The sequence below is a fragment of the Gloeophyllum trabeum genome, assembly GCF_000344685.1.
Source record: "Gloeophyllum trabeum ATCC 11539 unplaced genomic scaffold GLOTRscaffold_00002, whole genome shotgun sequence".
In the NCBI taxonomy this organism is placed as follows: Eukaryota; Fungi; Basidiomycota; class Agaricomycetes; order Gloeophyllales; family Gloeophyllaceae; genus Gloeophyllum; species Gloeophyllum trabeum.
In genome coordinates, this window is record NW_006920411.1 from 3,010,835 (window position 1) to 3,026,996 (window position 16,162).

General features: G+C 52.3%; 3 protein-coding genes across 3 annotated transcripts; 2 read left to right on the plus strand and 1 right to left on the minus strand.

Annotated features, from left to right (window-relative positions):
• Positions 1–2,311: 2,311 nt before the first annotated feature.
• Positions 2,312–8,851, plus strand: GLOTRDRAFT_136564 (ankyrin; the record flags this gene model as incomplete). The annotated part of the gene is made up of 14 exons (XM_007864492.1): positions 2,312–2,857; positions 2,916–3,012; positions 3,218–3,387; positions 3,441–3,731; positions 3,789–3,804; positions 3,866–3,957; positions 4,006–4,085; positions 4,137–5,204; positions 5,261–6,120; positions 6,174–6,996; positions 7,055–7,171; positions 7,221–7,347; positions 7,402–8,362; positions 8,416–8,851. The coding sequence occupies 13 exons, from the start codon at positions 2,312–2,314 to the stop codon at positions 8,188–8,190; spliced, it is 5,076 nt and encodes a 1,691-aa protein (XP_007862683.1). The 3' UTR covers positions 8,191–8,362; positions 8,416–8,851.
• On the minus strand, positions 7,220–8,880 carry GLOTRDRAFT_114365 (uncharacterized protein; the record flags this gene model as incomplete). Its single annotated transcript, XM_007864493.1, has 3 exons — positions 7,220–7,347; positions 7,402–8,362; positions 8,416–8,880. The coding sequence occupies 2 exons, from the start codon at positions 8,878–8,880 to the stop codon at positions 8,225–8,227; spliced, it is 603 nt and encodes a 200-aa protein (XP_007862684.1). The 3' UTR covers positions 7,220–7,347; positions 7,402–8,224.
• A 206-nt stretch (positions 8,881–9,086) lies between these two features.
• GLOTRDRAFT_136566 (uncharacterized protein) lies at positions 9,087–16,147 on the plus strand (the record flags this gene model as incomplete). Its single annotated transcript, XM_007864494.1, has 16 exons — positions 9,087–9,216; positions 9,271–9,419; positions 9,468–9,728; positions 9,781–10,098; positions 10,154–10,476; positions 10,534–11,366; positions 11,419–12,132; positions 12,191–12,410; positions 12,458–12,774; positions 12,821–12,939; positions 12,988–13,930; positions 13,993–14,129; positions 14,181–14,807; positions 14,865–15,281; positions 15,344–15,584; positions 15,642–16,147. 16 exons carry the CDS (start codon positions 9,087–9,089, stop codon positions 16,064–16,066), a joined length of 6,174 nt encoding a protein of 2,057 aa, XP_007862685.1. The 3' UTR covers positions 16,067–16,147.
• Between the last annotated feature and the right edge of the window lie 15 nt (positions 16,148–16,162).

Sequence of the window (16,162 nt, forward strand, 5' to 3'; positions counted from 1 at the left end):
TTCTCCGGAGTATTTATCTCCGAAGTTCGACAGTAACCCGGGTGGGGAGTTCCACTGAACCCGAACAATAGTCTCGTGCCTACAGACGCTTGGTGAATTTTATACTTTAAATCCGGAGCTTACTTGGATCGATATGCGATGGCGGAGTTATCTAGTTTCGACGAGTCCGGCCTATTGGCAAAGCTAGGATTGATTGTAGATGCTAAGTCCGACGCGAAGGGACTCCGAGGGTCGCTGAGACGATAATTCTGGTACGCTGAGGGGGTGAAGTACAAAACTTGGATTTTCCACTACGCTCTATACATTTTTATGCTATTGGAATGGTTTTGCGTCCGCCCGGAGTTAAATAACAAATATGCTCCGCATCCCACACAATTACTCAGCCTTTGCCCACCGCTATACCATGTCCCATACGATCCTGCCGTGTTTCCACATGCCCGTCCTAGGTCCTAGAGGTAGCCTCGACGCGTCAATGCTCGCTTGAAGTGCCTCATCACACGGTACTGCAGGCTGATCACGTGCGGATTAGCTCCGGCCGCTTGCTGACTGATACGTTCCGTCCGGCCGTCGATTTACGTCCGCTGACTCGGTCGCTTTGACGGAAACGAAGGGGAGTGATGACTGGGGAGTGGTAATACCAATGACTCACTGCGACGCGGGCCTCCGCCGTTCCCAGAGATAATTAGTCACAAAGATATTCTTCCGGGTGACTTCGGAGCGTCTGGCAGCGGAGCTAAATCATTTCGGTGATCTGCGCCTGCCTTGAGGACGTTAGAAGGTCCGGAATTAAATCCAGAACCCTTCGTCGGTTACTTGTCGCGTAAGAGGTTCGACAGGTGGTGTCGAATAAACTTTGGAGGGGATGTAGGGTGTGTCAAATTCGCAATTTCGGTGGTCAGAAGATCGCTGGGGCTTATCAGCGTTACTAGCAGTATAGGGGGAATGCGCAACGGCGTCGGATGTGGATTAGTTTCATTGACATTGGCGCGCACGTCAATGCTCCCTATCTCAATTGTAGAGTTTGTCTTAATATTGAATGCACCTCTTGACTTGCAACGTTGATTGTGCAACGACTTCTCGCATAGCTCCCTCAAATGAACAGAATAATTGATATTAAATGGGTTGGTACAATAAGCTCAGAAGGAACCGATTTTTTCCGTGTATTTTTAGGAATATTCATCGCTTAACATTCGTCGACATCGCCGACAACAGCGTCGACAACGCGTCGGGCAACGTCGAGCACAGCGACAACAGGGGTACGGCAGTATCCGGGACGTTCCCACGGCCCGTTGCCCGTTGCTGGATTCGAACTCACGGCGTGCCCTCAGCCAAACGCAAGTGCGAAGTGCAAATGCAAAATAGACCTGACACTCCTGGTCAACCGTACTCGGGGACTTGAAATTGCTTGTCAGACGTGGTCCGACTGTAAATGATTCTCAAAAAGTGGGCCCATCGATCTGCAAATGGCTGTATCGAATTTACATCAGGATCACTCGGTGCTCTGTGTGACCCATGCTCATTACAACTGTTCAAGATGCATATATATGCCTGAAGGCTCATTCAATGGTTGGTGCCATAAATTGTATGGGGAAGCTAATAAGGAGCGATATCCATATTGGCATATGATATGTTGTGGCTCGAGATACGCTATACAGGCGGTTTAATCTGTGAGCTATATCAGGAAAGGCGGTAGATGGTAAGGAGATCAGTGTCAAGACAACTTTGATATTCCGTATACTCGTGACAGACTTGAGCATGCCCGACGGTGACCGCGAGATTACAGCCGTTTGCAGATCGATAGGCCGTCACGTCAGAAAGTCACATATGGTCGGAGTGTGTCGGACATGGTGCCACGGATGTCCCAGAAATTAAACGAAGTCCAAGTGGTCTGATATTGGGGTCTTGGGGACTTGAATTTCCTTCTCCGACATGGTCCGACTGTAAATGATTTTCGAGAAATGGGCCCATCGAACTGCAAACGGCTGTAGTGACTTGTTCGCTGATGAGCAGAATTCCGAGTCAGCTTTTTGTTCCTAAAAGGAGTTGAGGAAGGGCAACGAGTCAACTGAGGTCAATCGATCCTTCTCGCCTGGTCCGTCCAGCCCGAGAATTTGATCGTGGTAAGGAAATGCGACCCGGCCCTGGCGGGATTGCCCTATTTGGAAATTTCCGCCTGTCGCGCCCCTTCACACCTCGCGCTGGTCTCGCTCATGACTCCTAAGAGCGCCGAGTCCCGAGGCAATATACCGGATTTTATGCGACCAGCGTATAAATTGGTCTTCTACGGTGAATTTCTTTCGGTACGATTGCCATGCCTCAGACCGCAGAGGCAGAGGCATTCTTGAAGCGCATTGCTGATTTACCTGCTGGCCCCGGAACGTCCCTCGACGATGCTTTAAAGCCATCCATAGAAGACGAAGCCGAGTTGCGTCGTCTTTTCGCCACTGATAAGGGGCACCCGCGGCTCGAGGATCCATTCGTCGGTCTTGTCGACGTTTTCGCAGCGCCGGCCGACATCAGGACCACAAGAGCTCGAGTCATCGCTAACGGTGATGATCTCAAAGCTCACCATGTTATGCCGCTGCCAGAATTTGCCAGACGCAAGGAAGGCGAGCCCGCTATGGTGACTACACTTGATGAGTTCAAGAAGAACTGGGCGATTTTCAGCGAGAACTCGCTGTCGCAGCTCACAGATTGGAGCAACGTAGTCGCCGCAGGAGGTTCTGTTCAAGCCTGTCTCGCCCCTCTGCCAGACGCAGCCAAGGCGTCCAAGAGAGCCATGAGGAAGTGGTATCACTCCCAAGCGTACCCAACTTCTGATGTCGACCTCTTTCTGTGGGGCCTTACGTCTGAGCAGGTAGTTGTATTACTTTACCCGACGTGAGCTATGCGCTGAGTATTGGTTGAATTCGGAGGCTGAGCTCAAGATCAAGTCGATCTACGAGGCAGTCCGTGATTCCGTGCCCTGGGATGTAACGTGTGTTCGAACGAAGCACGCCGTTTCCATCTACTGTAAGCCTGAACTATATTCCAAGGCAGTCCTTAACGAACGCATTGGTAGCACAATACCCGTATCGCTCGGTGCAAGTGGTCTTGCGTTTGTATAGGTCACCCGCGGAAATCTTGGCAGGCTTCGATGTCGATGCGCCATGCTGCGCTTACGATGGCAAGTGCTAATCAGGATTCGTGCTTTCACCTTGTCCTCATCGTCCCATAGGCGAGCGAGTATTGGCGAATCCGCGCGCCATCGTCGCCATGATGCGACAGTGTAATACTATCGACGCCTCGAGACGGTCACCGTCGTACGAAGTTCGTCTCGCAAAGTACTTCTCCAGAGGTTTCGAGGTCTACGTGCCCGAGCTACGCCGCGATGAAATTGATCCGACGGTAGATTTGATATCCCTTAAGGGGTTCGGTATCTGAACTTTTGTCTTCCACAGATCTACGAGAGGTCTATTGTCTATATCGAGGGACTCGCTAGGCTCCTGGTTCTCGAAAGGCTAGCAGATCCTGAGACCCGCGAGGTCTTCTTGTCGTCTCGCCGTATCCTGCGCGGACGCCAGATGACTTCGCGTCGAATGAAAAAGAAGCCGCGAAAGTACAAAGGCGACTTGAAGAACACTGGCGGTCTTGGTGTTCTTGAGATGAGCGACTACGACGTCGCCTCCTTGCATATTCCTTACGGTCCGGGGTGGGACGCTAGGAGGATTGAGAAACTCGTGTATCAGACGGTACGCCGGACTATGACTGGGCTTATTCCGGAACTCTGACCCCAAATGGTGGCTTAGGACCTTGGCATGAACTGTGCGTACCAAAATGCGCTGTTGCCATCTAAGGCCAATCTTAAGCTAAATCCTGTGTGCAGCTACCTTCAATCCGAAGAATAAGGGTAGGCGTCTCCACCGGCATCCTGCATTCTTCGGGACGATAGAGGAGTGCATTGAGGATTGCTGCGAAGTTAGACAGTCCACTAATTCATAGCCGTGATACTGACGCGCACCACAGCATTGTCCTGAACCCACAAGTGACGAGGAGAAGAAGTTACAAGCGGACGAGGACAAACTGTACATCCGTGGTCGGATCGAGTGAGAATTTATCGTTCCCGCTATTCCAGCTAATCTCAATCTTCATCACAGATTTATACAGGAAAACCCAGGCCGACAAAGTATTTCTGGTAGCTTCAACCCTATTGACGTCGGCGAGTGGAGTGCACAAGCCTATATCGGGCCCTCAGAACAGTTCTTTATGGCCATTGGCGCGCACGACGCGGCCAAGGTCCGTGCCATGATCCAGGAAGGCGTCGATGTCAATAGACGAGACCATGTCGGGAGAACCCCGCTGCAGCTCGCCATCTTCAGCAGAGCATCTGAGGTCGCCACGAATTTAATTGATGCTGGGGCAAGGATTACAGCCCGCCTGGCGGATGGCCGGACGGCTTTGCATCTCGTCGCTCAGACCAACCAGCTACATATCCTGCAAAAGTTACTAGAGAAGAGCGCTCTCAACACCGAGATAGCCGAACAAGAGAAACAAGACGATGAGAAGCAGGCAGAAGACTCACAGGAGGATGCGGAGGATACGGACGAAAGTTCCGATGAATCGGAAGAGGACAGCAGCGAAGATGACTGGGACTCGGAATCGTCCAGTGGCGAAGCAAAAACCGGAGCTTCTCCAGCAGGCGATGGTGAAATACCCGAAGACCATGAAAAGACCCCGGATATATTAGATATCAACGTCGCGGACTGGGACTACACATGGCCGGCGCTGTTCTACGCGGTTCTGTCAGGCTCGCTGCCCGTTCTAGATGCACTACTGACAGCAGGCGCAGAAGCAAAGGCGTTCACCGGAGGATACGACGCGCTTACCATCACTTCGTATCACGACGATAATGATACAGCAATGAAATTGGCCGAACGACTATTCACGGCAGGAGCTACCTCGTCAATGGCTGATTCCACATTTCTTCCTTTCGTTCCTTCCTTCCACCGCGTGTTGAATGCCGATAGACCCCTTCTCGTTTGGGCATTCCTACGTGGGGACCCGAATGCTAAATCTGTGCTGAATTTTCCGTCCCCAAGTAGCCTAGGCTATCCTGTAGTATCTGCCATAGGAGCTCGAAGTTACAGTACCTTGGCCGTACTACTAGCTTACGGCGCGAAGCTTGAATTGTCCGAGGAGGACGTGCTTAAAGCTTGGGCATCCCTGTGAGTCCATTCATCAGTCTATCGCTGCTGCACTAGCCTGACTAGACCAGACCCAGTCCGCAACGAAGGGGACCGTCCTTCCCCATCGGTCCAATTGAAGTGGCTGTCGCGAGCAGGACTCCAGGTGCCTTGACCCAGCTACTTCTGTCTCTCGGGGTCGATGCCAATCGACGAATCAAGCAGCAGATATATGTCAGCCGTGACAACTTGTCCATCCCTATCTTAGAATGGCTGCGAGCCGCAATTATCAATGTGGATGAGCAAATCCGCGACCTGGAAGCACAAGATCCGACTTCTACATCCAGCGCCTCAGCGTCAACTTGGCACGAAGAGCTCCAGCGCCTGGATGCAAGTATTCGAGCCATACAAGTAGGGACACGACGAAGCGCCGAATTTATCAACAGGTTGAGCGACATTCGATGGTATCTGAAAGAACACGAGGAACTATTGGCCGCTCAGGCGGGCAACTCAAATATAGAAGCGCCGGAAACCTCACGTCTACAAACACTAGCCCTTTTAAACGATAACCTTTTCGGCGCCGGGCGTCGATCTAAGCCGTCCCAGGAGACATCAGGCTATTTCAAGGTTCAGGGAGATAAGGTATGGATGCACTCATCCGTGCCGATGCACGAGAAGGCTGCCTACGATGCATTGTACGAAGCGTGTTATCGAGGAGACAACAAGGTCGTCCGAGAGATGTGCCTACCACAAGCCGTGAGGCCTGATAACCTTCCCCTGCAAATCACAGTCTGGAAATATGTGGGAAGCAACATGTATAGAGGATGGACTCCTCTTGCTGTGGCTGTGCTCGCTCGCCGATGGGACACGGCTCGTCTGATCATGGCCATAGCAGTAGCACAATACAAGTCGCCTGAAGAGAAGCAGGCTCCATTCGAATTTAGGGGCATCAATCTTGGTAAGTTCTGTTCTGTCTTACCAGACTCAGGACTCGCTGAACATAATCGATAGGCGATGATTCCGACTCCGAGTCAGAGGAATCTTACCTCTCGGAGGAAGACGATGCCAGTCAGGAAGAGCTGCAAGTCACTGATGTGACCAAGCTCCCTTCAGCTGTACGCACTGAAACTCCGCCGAAGGTACTACTACAAGAAGTGCAGCTGGAATGGCCTAAGAATGACGGCAAGACAATTTCTTATGTCACGCCTATCATCAAAGCCATTATGGAAGACGACCTTGAAGCTTTCGTCAACATCTGCGACTTGTATCACAGTGGGCCGGAAAGGATTCCGTTCGCAAGAAACGACTTTATCAACCTGCTCTCCTACGATCGGCCTGAAATGCTCGACGAGGTCGTTCGTCGCACCGGGTTCGGAATCCAATTACCAGAGGAATCAGAGGAGACCGAATCGAGGGGTGAGTCGGGCGGTGTTCCGAAACCCATTCTGTATCTAGGCCTCAACGTGCACGGCAAGAAGAGACGTGACTTGGCGCAGAAGGTCGACCCGAACGCTCAGCAAGGTTACCCTGCGGATACGGTCCCGCTGGTGTGGAAAGCGGCTCACACAGGTGCCATCCAGATCCTACAATACTTGAAAGGGGAGCGGCCACTAGCTGCATACAGGTACTACGCCGCCACCCACAGTGACACGGTCGCACGCGGAATCCGCGAGATGCCCGCCTTCAGTGACTCCCTACCCAGCTTACTAGGCTGGAATTACAACGTCGTAGACGAGTCGCCGTTGACAGCAGCTGTAATAGGAGATGCGGCAGCATCCGTGAAGGAGCTGTTCAAGCTTGCTCCCAAGCTATCTGAAGACGCTCTCAATAAACCGTGAGTAGCATCTCTCGGCGAGGTTGAGGTGACACTGATCTTTCCTGACGATATGCAGTGTCAAGTTCTCTGGTTACACACCGCTTCTCCTTGCAGCAGATCGCGGCGTAAAACCAGAACTGCTTGATTGCTTACTGTCGAAGGGCGCCTCCCCCTTCGAGTGCGACCACCGAGGGTAAGGACTTCACCTGCACAAGTTACACTCAACTAACTCACCCCTGCAGATGGAACATATATCACGTCGCACTATATAAAGGGCACCAGGCCCTTTTCGACCACATGGTTACCAAGTTTCCTCAGGATGTCACGGAGTATCTCATGAATCAACGGTCAAGACAAGGGCAGAACCTGGTCGGTAGCGACACCGTTTCTTGCACAATCACATTCAACTAATGGATGCATTAGCCTTTACATTTCGCAGCTCACCAGCCTTGGGTGGGGCTCGACATCCTGCGACAACTGCTCACAAGGGGTGCTAACGACCAGCTCCTGAAACGCAACACGGAAGGCCTGACCCCACTCCATCTCGCTATTCGCAGCGGTTACCCGCATGTTGCTCGCGTTTTCCTCAACGCTAGTCCTGATGAGGGATTGCATACGGAAGACGGTACGGGCTTGACGCCCTTGGAGATCGCCTCGCAAAAGGCCATTGCCCACTGGACACACCGAATCGTCGCCGGGCCGCCGGAGTTGTCCGCTCACAACGTACCAGACAAACCCGTGCCTGCCGAGCACGACTTCCGGCACCTTGAGCGGGAGGTGCCGCGTTTGCGAAGGGTAGTGGATGAGCTGATACAACAGGGACAGGTGGTAAAGACGACGAAGTTGGGAGTACAATTGCAAGCATTCGTTGAGCGCATGGAGGGTGTCTACCAGGCTGCCCGTATGTCTGAGCAGATGGAGACGGAGGAGGACGAGACGATAAAACCGAACCCCATGAAGACGTTGAGGGTGGTGAAGGAGGCTGTTAACGCTCGGCCTGGCCCTCGTAAGTTGGTGAGGTTGCGGGATGCGCAGATTGCAGTACAGTACAGCCTGGATCGACTCAGCGGAGAGAATAACCGAACGGAACAGCCTGCGGAGGATGGCTTAGAGCAGGAGCAGGACAAAGAAGCGTCTCTAAAGGAGCAGAGTATTTTATGGAACGTATGGCCAGTCCCGGGCCATAGCACCTTTGAAGCCGAGCCGTTGTAGATTAGGCGAACATATTGAATGTAGCGTTGCTGTCTTACGACTGCGTATTTTGGTCAAGTACGACCTCCATCTCGTTTATTCCGTCCCGGTCAGAGGAGGAGGAGAAAACGTTGGCTCCAGCAGCTAAAGATTCAATCAACAAGCCCAGGCGTGAAGTAGTCATATTAGGCTCCTGAGTAGGGCGTGTTAGCATCAACGTTGGGTGAAATAATGGAGGGCGTCCACCTTGCGGATCACTTCCAAGTCATCCTTGAAGCCATCGGCTATTGAGGCCATCCAGAATTTCCTAAACTTTTCCTTCAGGGCCTGTTCATCTAGTGACTCCTGTCCAGGTACAGCGCCCGGTGGGAAGGAAGGTATCGTCGTAGGAGGCGGGGAGATAGACGGCGACCTTCGTGAAACTACCTTTCTTGACGTACGCCGCTCAGATACGTCCATGGGCTCTACCACGTTGTCATTAGACCTCGCTAGCTGTGTCTCAGACTCGGATTCAGATTGTGAATCAGAACTTGAAGATGAATCTTCCGTTTCGGACGCCTCTTTCGCGGGTGCTGGGGTTCGAACAACAATGCGAGGTGATTCATCGGAAGACGAGCCTGAGTCTGACGACGATGACTCCGACGACGAGGCTACTCGTCTTTTGCGCTTTCTATTGCGTTTTCTGGGCTGTACCGGCTTCGCGGGAGGCATGCTGGAAAACGAAAGGTGGCGGGGGCGGCGAAGAAAAATAAGTGAAAGTTTAAGTCGAATATCTGGATGGAAGTCACGTGCTATTGTGGGTCCAAGGAGGTCCATAATGTCATCTTCCAATTTCATTTGACTTTCTGGTCTCTAAATCCTGATCTCTGCTTCCTACCTCAGCGGCCGACATCGAAGGCTGGCAAGGTTGAAAAAGTATGCGGACGCCGGCCGAGCCCCCACGAAAACGCGCTAAGTTAGACAAGAGTGTCGACCCGACTAAATTCACAGATGGAAAAGACGTATTAAAAGGCCTTTCAGGTCGCAATCAGGACGAGCTAATTCACAGTAACCACAAGTCTTTGCATATTTTATATTGAGCTAAGGATGGGGACTTTATAGACTTAACCAGTCTACGCAATCGATTGACAGTTCGGCGTGATGAGAGCTCAATAGCACCGGATGACGGGCGTTTGGTGCTCGCGAAGAGCTGGCTGGAGCTGTCACCCGGCGCACCAGAGGTGTTCGCGTTATGGGATAGCAGTAAACAGGTGCGTCTACTACACTCGGTGCTGAACTAAGGAATGACAACCAACTAGGCCTCCGTCACTTGCCTGGTTATTTCTCTCCTCGCCAGCGTCCTGACCCTCCTCAACTCCCAATACACGTATCACACCTTTGGCCAGCCGATCATTAGAACGCTGCTTAGCCCCCAGTATACCCAGAGGCTTAACACATACCTCAATGGTGCCCACTCCGAGTCTATACTCGTGACACTGAAACTTTTCAATGTGCTATCGTCATTTGCGGGGGGACGCGAAAAGAAAGCAGTCTTAGAAGCTTTTGCCTGGGAGTCCAAGGTGCGAGTTCACCACAACAGGGCCCTGTATTCTTCGATAACCCGTGCGTCAGTCTTTGCCGAAGCTGCTGAACATGCGACGGAAGGGAAAGGATGTTGAGGGGAATGATGGGCTAGCAAGACCCGATATCCGGACCCTGTATGTTCTGTTCATCCACTCGTTCGTCGATCCCTCCGCCAGCAGCTCCATCAAGTCGACATTCCTGGAACAGTACCGAAACGTCTTCCAGGCCGTCTTCAAAGGACTGATCCAGGATTCGTACTCAGTCATTCGGAGAGTGCTCGAATTATGTTGGACGGGCATCTTTTCAGACTCAAAACTCAAGCGGACGTTGAAGGTCACCCTGTTCAACGAGATCACGTTATCCCATGTTCGTCCCTTTGGGCCTTACTTGATCTTCGTCCTTCCGCTCAATCCGGTTGCAGATCATCAAATTGTACGAGCGTAGAGCACCCGAAGGCTCAGAGCCAGACCAAGTGCCGGCGGATCTGGTGCACCACTTCCTACTGGCTATCTGCGCGCGTCCGGGCGTCGGCGTATGCTTCAAAGATCGTGGGTGGTATCCGCGAGAAAGCGAGGAGGGAGATAACGCGGACGACTCCGAAACGAAGAGTAGCAACCAACGGGTCAGCAAAATATACAACAAGATACTGTTGAATCTGCTGAAGACCCTGAAACCCAACGAGGACCCGCGCCAGCAGGAACTCGCACTGAAGATACTCGCTGCCTGCCCGGAATTGGTCGCTGCGTGAGTGCACTTGATCGCCGTGGCCGTCAAGTGTTCTTTGCTCAACGGTTTTACTAGTTACTGGCCGGCCGCAGCGCTCACCCTTGAGCCTCGTCTTTCCTCGAAATGGATCGCCAACATCTCGTTCTTCGGCTCCGTCATTTCTCTGCCCGTCCCCGTATCCTCCTTCCACCTCCCAAACAGTACGTTATATCAACCGACGCCACCGCCTTTGAACACGATACTCGAGAATATTCTCCCCTCCGTCGGCATAAAATCACATCTCTCCAAGGGCCTGCAGTCCCCTTCTGGGCTCGTCCAGCACTGCGCCGCGCTCGCGTTAGTAAAGTGCCTGACGAAGTACGACAAAGTCATCTCTGCCTTCCAGGCGGTCGAGGAGGCACTACAAGAGAACGCGGAGGGACAGTGGGCGCAGCGGAGGAGGGATGTAGACCGTGAGGTACGGAGACGCGTGCCGGACTTCCAGGTCGTCGTGGCCTTCTCTCAACAGAAATTGCGTGGAGAAGCGAAGACGGGGGAGGCGGGTACGGAGCCCAATCCGGTCAAGCTGGCGCTGCTGTCCGAGGTTGCGCAGCGCTTGATATGGCTATACCAGCGGTGTCTGCCGTCTTTGGTTGCAGAGGTGAGGTTCGACGTTGGGCGGTTGCTGCAATCGTTTATGCCGGTATCTCGAGATAACGAGGAGGCCTCGGATGCTTCAGACGACGAGGAGGTGGAGGCGGCGAATGTTTCAGAGGAGGGTTTCGAAGCTTCAGATGGAACATCGGGTATAGACTCGGCTGACGGTGATTCAGATCCTTCAGGGCACTCGGGACTACAGACCCTCCAACAGCTTCATATTCTCCGGCTACTAAATGAGACGGAGCAGTTTACTTGGACCAATAAACTCGGTGAGCGCACTGATGAGACTCAAAGGATGTGCAATCAATATACCTTCCACAGATTCGACACACAGTTATCTGTACGCCCTGCTCGACACCTACGTCAATAGTGAGATTCCGTCTTTGCACAGAATGATCGAAAACCTGCTGCGCAACGTGCTCTCACAGAGCATCATGTTCCAGGAAAGCCCAGATGAGGTGCACCTCTGGCTTGCTGCTCTGCCGACCACACGGCGAAACCCGGGCACAGAGGCACCGGACGGTGCCCCGCTCACGGACGAAGGCGCAAGTGTCGTGTTATTCCTTGATGATTGCATACAACGCTGTATGAAGGTGCCCTACAAATACTTGGAGGAAATGGACAATCTTCTTTCGCCTTCGAAAGAATCTTCAAGTGGCAATGGCCATATCGTTGGTCTCCTTCTGGCTACCGTTCTGGAGCAGCTCTCTGCCAAGATGGACGCGGAGTTATTGGAACCCTCGGATACTCTGGCGATTACTACTTTCCTGCGGAAGCTGTGCTTCAATATAGCGACAACACTGGAGGAGCCGGAGCTGCTGCTTCCAGTGGCACAACGAATAGACACCATACTGGCCTTGGATCGACTTCCCCCCGACTTCCCTATTATGGGGAAGGCTATCCGTCGTGAAGTATCCATACTCTTCATGGCCCTCCAGCGACTTAAGACGGTGCCCCCTCATGGATCCCATGGACCCGTGGAAGGCAATCTGGATGTAGGGGAGTTCCTCGCTCAGGTCGAGCAGTTGCCTATCCGTAAGTCTCTTACTACATCTCGCCGCATCATGTCTTTTTTTCACTCATCCGACAACAGCTCCTGACCAGCTTCGCCCGGGTGCCGCATATGAGCTGGTTGACTGGCTACGTCTACTTGAAGAGTCCATGTCCTCGGATGACCTACGTATGTTAGTCTCGGCAGTCAAACGACTGCATTCTCCTGCGGTGCGCGATCTCTTCCAGTTCCTCCCGCCGGATGCGGAAGCTTTATGGGACGGTCTGAATTTCCAACCGTGGGTTGAGGAGAATGCTACACAGTGAGTGCGCTCTCTATCTTCGCGTAACATAGCTGATCTGTTTCCAGATTAGATTTCGAGTGGTTGCTGATTCAGATGGCGGATGAACAACTGAAAGAGCCCAGAGCAGCGGAATTACTAACCGAGCTTGCTCGCCCAGACTCACTGCTCGACCTGAAGAGGATAACTTGCACCTTGTTACAGCGCGCAAGATCCTTGGAGAGTGCATCGACGTGCCTCAGTGTAGCTGCACGAGCAATTGAGAAAGGCCGTGCAAAGCTCAATGGGCGGGATTTAAGTGCGTTTAAGGAGTACATGTTCCATGGCTCTGAAGCTTTCCGGAAGCTTTCGCAGTCGACTTCCCTGGCAGAATCTCAGCATCAATGTACGTCTTCAATTATTTTGCAGGAATTCGGCTGACCCTAGCATAGCATTGTGCCGGGTGCTCGAGTTGTTGATCGATTCCAAAATCGAGGAAGACAGAGTACTCGTTACGGATATAGTCGAATATTGGTGCCATTTGCTTCGGGATACCCCGAATCTTCACGAGGTATGTCGGTATAAGCTTGTCCGAAGGCGGTAGCTCAAGTTATGCCAGGCTTCTTCCGCTTCTATCTGGGTGCCGTTTATGAATGAATATTCTCTCCTCTGCATGTTGGATGCTGCGCTGGAAAAGGCCAATGACTTCGAACTGTCCGGCAGCTCTCGTGCCTTCATGGCCGACCTTCTAGACGCGCTCTCCCGTCGTTTATTGTCGAAGGACGTCACTCTTGCTCTGCGGGAACGCCTGCCTCGTCTCCTTTCACTACGGTCCCAAATTGGCTTTGCGACTGTAGATAATGTCCTCTCAGCGCTTGGTGAAGCATCACTTCCTCTCGGATACAGCGGTCGTTTAGTGGTCTCTGACCGGAGCACAAACTCAGGCTGGGCCTTCTCTGCGTCTGTATGCGACGCACGATTTACCAATCGGAAACAAGGGCTCCTCGATGCGTCGACAGCTGCTTCAGTCCTTACTCGCACAGACTGGTCTTCTACAGGAGAAGCGGTTGCATATGATCTGCTGTATCGGATGCCTTCAGATTATAATTGGTTCCTCTCAGTCTTCTCTGATGATATCGTCCGATCCGACTTCTCGTCACAGATATTGAATCTTCTCGACACCTTCCTTGATTCTTCAGCCTGCAATGGATCGACGGTTGTAGTGGATAACCTACTTCCGTGGAAAACTGTCCTTACGAAGCTACTGGATCATGCGCAGCTGGAGAAGCCGACTGTTACTCATGCTCGAGCAATCTTCAATATGCTCGAGCAATGCCAGGACCTGCGAATAGAACTAGCAGCCATACTACAGCGGCACATCTCGTCTTTCCCTATTCAATCAACCCCCGGATATGTTTTGGCTCTGGGGTCGGTACGCATTGCGGAGGTCTCGCCTGAGGCGTCTGCGTCGCTGCTTGAGCGGGCCTTGCAGTGGGCAGTGGACTACTGCTCAGGGGACGTACCAAGCACTGCTGAGATAGATACAGTGTTTATGAAGCTTTGTAAGTCGCGACCTTCGCCTTACATACGCACTGTTTCCCGACCATTGAATTGCTTTTGTTAGCCCACTTGATAAGACATGTCCCGGGCACGAAGTCGCATATTGCCGAACCCGTCATCGCAGCAGCTATCAAACACCGGCTAGATACGTCGAGCATATTAGCGTTTCTTGTGGAGCTGGTGAAAGCGGTTCATCTGAAGGTGCGTCAAATTTGCTCAACATAGTGTCATTCGTCTCAATCGACGAGTTAGCCCGTAGTCGTCAATCGCTACTTGCAAAGCATTCTCCAACATCCACTTTTCTTCCGGCTTTGTCCTTCAACGAGTCAGCCGGAAGGACGATCATCCAGGGAAGCATTAATCAATCTCATAGGCGTCCTTTTCCATTCGCATCCCACGAACACATGCCAAGCCAGCCATATTGAACCTCTTGTACGTGTTTACACGGGAAGCCTATCTATCTCAGACCAGATACTATTCGGCATCTTCCGTCTGTTTGAAGAAACCCGGGAGATGTCTGTATCATCACTTCTGATCAGATGGTCGCCTTTGCACGACACGGTTTCGAGTGGCGCGCTGGATGCCGTGCAAAATCTCGATGCTAACCGGGTCTTTCGGACCTGTCTGTCATGCTCCTCGCGAAGAGCCATATCTAGAACTGAGGATGTCTATGCTGGAGAAGTGCTGTATGACCCGATCTTCTTAGGGCTATTGATCTCGCGCATATTGCTAGATGACCTTCCGGAAGGCGCTTTGGGCTGGGTGCGGTTGCTTCGTACTAATGTTGTCTGCGTTGTGATTCGCGGGCTGTCTTCCCGAGACGCGGAATCGAGACGCTTATCTTTGGGGCAACTGAGTGCTCTATACAAGTCTATAGAGGTATGACTTCATGGCTTGTATTTTACAAGAGACACAGTATTAACTCACATGTTGTAGGCAGCTGATTTCCAAGAAAAGCCTCACGTCATCCACATCTTCAATCTCCTCAGGGGATTACGACTCACCTCTACAGCACCTGAAGTTGCTCATCTTCCTTCTTATGCCACGCTTATCCTCGCTCATGCACTTCGTGCGATATTCTACCCGTCCAACTTCATCTATCCACATACCGCGCGGTTCCTTCTTCAACGTCCTGCTCTCGATATCCACGATGTGCCCTTGTTATACGGCATGCTCTACAGTAGCTCTGATGAGTGGAAGAGAGAGCGGTTGTGGATGATAAAATATCTCGCGGACGGGCTGCAAAGCAGCCAGGACTGGAGAGTATGCAAACGCAGGCATACATGGGATTTGCTCGCTAGCTTATTCCAAAGTTCACCGAAAGACCGTGCGCTGAGAAATGCTATCCTGGAAGTGAGTTCGCTGCCTGCTTGCGTACACGATGTGACGGACTGACGGCATTTGTGGTATCATAGGTCCTTGCGAATGCAACGTCTATCCCAGAGGCCGCTACATCCTTGGTCACCAAAGCAGCTATTCTCCCGTGGATAGAGATGCAGGTGTCAGGTGATACTCGGGACGAGGAGACTGAGGCATTCGTCAAGATTCTGGAGAATATCCTTGTTCGGGCTGATCATAAGAAGGCTGAGCAGTTCACAAAAGGTGCCTGGCGGTCGGCGATTTGCAGGGCCTTGAGCCCTATGTTGGATAAGACGGGTATGTCTGCTTTTTTTCTGAGCACGGTGTTGTACACGACTTAAATTCGTCTCGCAGAATTCTCAGGGGGACTCTTGATGTTCGTCGTGTCTGTCGTGTTGCGACTCAGTCTGTCAACCGAAGGAGCAGCTGTCATCGGACTGTCGTCCCTTCTCGACAAGGCGTTCAGCTGGCTCTTACGGCTCGAGGCGGATATCAGCATCACGCAGTCTTGGAAGTACCCTGATACTCCCTCGCGTCTGCTGCAGCCTCCGCACCGGGCTCAGACATTACATATCGTTCCGGAACGTGACCCAGTGCTTGTATGGGGCGAGTCGGTGGAATGGTTGTGGCGTGTCTCGATGACTTTGCCAAGGAAGTCGCCCAGCTGGGATGGCCTTACAAGCCGATTGTTGGTGTGGAGAGCTATCGTTGGCCCAGAGGTTAGTCCCGTGGGCGAATGGGCACGCCGGGAGGTGGTACGAAATCTATCTACTAGCTGATGTGTATTTGTATCCGATTCAAAAATCGTGCCCTCTCCTCGTGCACTATAGTACAGTGTGTTATCCGGCTCTCATGGGAACATGTGGGGAATGTGT